This window comes from Oryzias melastigma, linkage group LG5, assembly GCF_002922805.2.
Source record: "Oryzias melastigma strain HK-1 linkage group LG5, ASM292280v2, whole genome shotgun sequence".
Taxonomy (NCBI): Eukaryota; Metazoa; Chordata; class Actinopteri; order Beloniformes; family Adrianichthyidae; genus Oryzias; species Oryzias melastigma.
Window position 1 is genome coordinate 14,899,499 of NC_050516.1, and position 1,402 is coordinate 14,900,900.

General features: G+C 36.7%; 1 protein-coding gene across 1 annotated transcript in view; it reads right to left on the reverse strand.

The window, feature by feature from the left end:
* The window catches only part of si:dkey-19e4.5 (UBA_like_SF and PTH2 domain-containing protein), a 4,958-nt gene that overhangs the window by 2,010 nt on the left and 1,546 nt on the right, over window positions 1-1,402 (reverse strand). Inside the window, exons 2-4 of the mRNA XM_024270176.2 lie at window positions 857-969; window positions 523-594; window positions 342-416 (exon numbers count right to left, since the gene is read on the reverse strand). Of these exons, the coding sequence (XP_024125944.1) occupies window positions 342-416; window positions 523-594; window positions 857-964 (255 nt within the window). The 5' untranslated portion in view covers window positions 965-969. The remainder of the gene's footprint in view (window positions 1-341; window positions 417-522; window positions 595-856; window positions 970-1,402) is intronic.

Here is a 1,402-nt window from a genome sequence, read left to right on the forward strand (position 1 = left end):
AACCCCGTCTATCAAATTCACAACACTAAACCACAGACATTTTTAAAATGCTTCAAGTCAATTTCATGGTGAAAAGTCAACAACTGCCAATTAAAATCCCAAAATTACTTTAATCTGATCTTTAATCAAATAATCTCATATTTTTAATAAAAAGTAAAAACAAAAATAACCCCTTCCACGACAACAAGAGATAACTCATTTATAATCAAAGAGGAAAAAATACTTTATTCCAAGTTGATTGTTGTAAAAAAAATAAAAATAAAAATAGCAATGGTGCGTTTAATCATTCAATCCGACATTCCCTGTGTTTGAAGGGACGTAAAGCAGGTCCACCAGTTTACCTTTCCAATTCCCATCCCCAGGTCCATGTTGACAACAAACACCATCTTGAACTGCAGGTCATCCCCAACTTCCTCCTACACCGCAGCAAACAGAGACACTGAGCTTCGCCTTGAGACAAACTCTGTGGGGTCTAATGTACCCAGGTGTACCTGTAGGGCACTAAGGCTAGCTTATGGGCACCTCATTCTCCAGCTTGTTGAAGTAGTACATGGCGGCCTCCTCAGCAGAGACGTTCCCCGTCTGCAGGAGGGCCTGGAATGGAGAGAAGCAACAATCAGATAGACGACAGGAGCATCTAACAAGTATACACTTCAAGTATACTTTTTTTTTTTGCAGGTTTTTATAAAAAGTCAGAGGAGAAGATGTACTTCAATAAAATTTCTTTAACAACAAAGAGGATTAGCACATTTATTTTTTATGTAATACATTAACACAGGATTAATATAACTTAAGTTCCCACACTGTTTAGCCATGGGCAGGTTCAACAAAGGAAAGCTGACAACTGTGATCTCACCTGCTTGGCTGCTTCTTCAGGGATATCCAGCTCCCTGAGCTGCTGCAGAAACACTGGGTTCACATCTGTAGGCCCCAGCTCTGGTCCTGGCTCCTCTGATGGCTCCATGTTCCCTGTAGTGAATTTACAGAGAAAAAGGCTTTAACAGAGACTATTAAAAAAAGGCTTTAACAGAGACATTAAAAAAAAAAAAAAAAAAAAACCTTCATATTTCCCAAATAACAATACCCTAAAAATACCAATTGAAATAACCCAGCTGGACCAAACTCAAACGAAGGTTAAAAGAAAAGTAAATGATAATTTCCAGTAATACCTAAATAAATTAAAAAAGTATACAATAGCTGAAGTTTGAGTAAGGCTAAAAAAAAATTAAAAAAAAGATGAGATATTGTATGAAAAAATGTATTTGCTTGGTTAACATAAAATTAGCGAAAAATTTAGAAGAACAAAAAAAATGGACACACCCTGGTCCAAAGAGCGGAATATGCCAAGTTAAAAGGCACAGCCTAAAGCTCTAGATAAGTTAAACCTTTTTCTGGAAGAAAG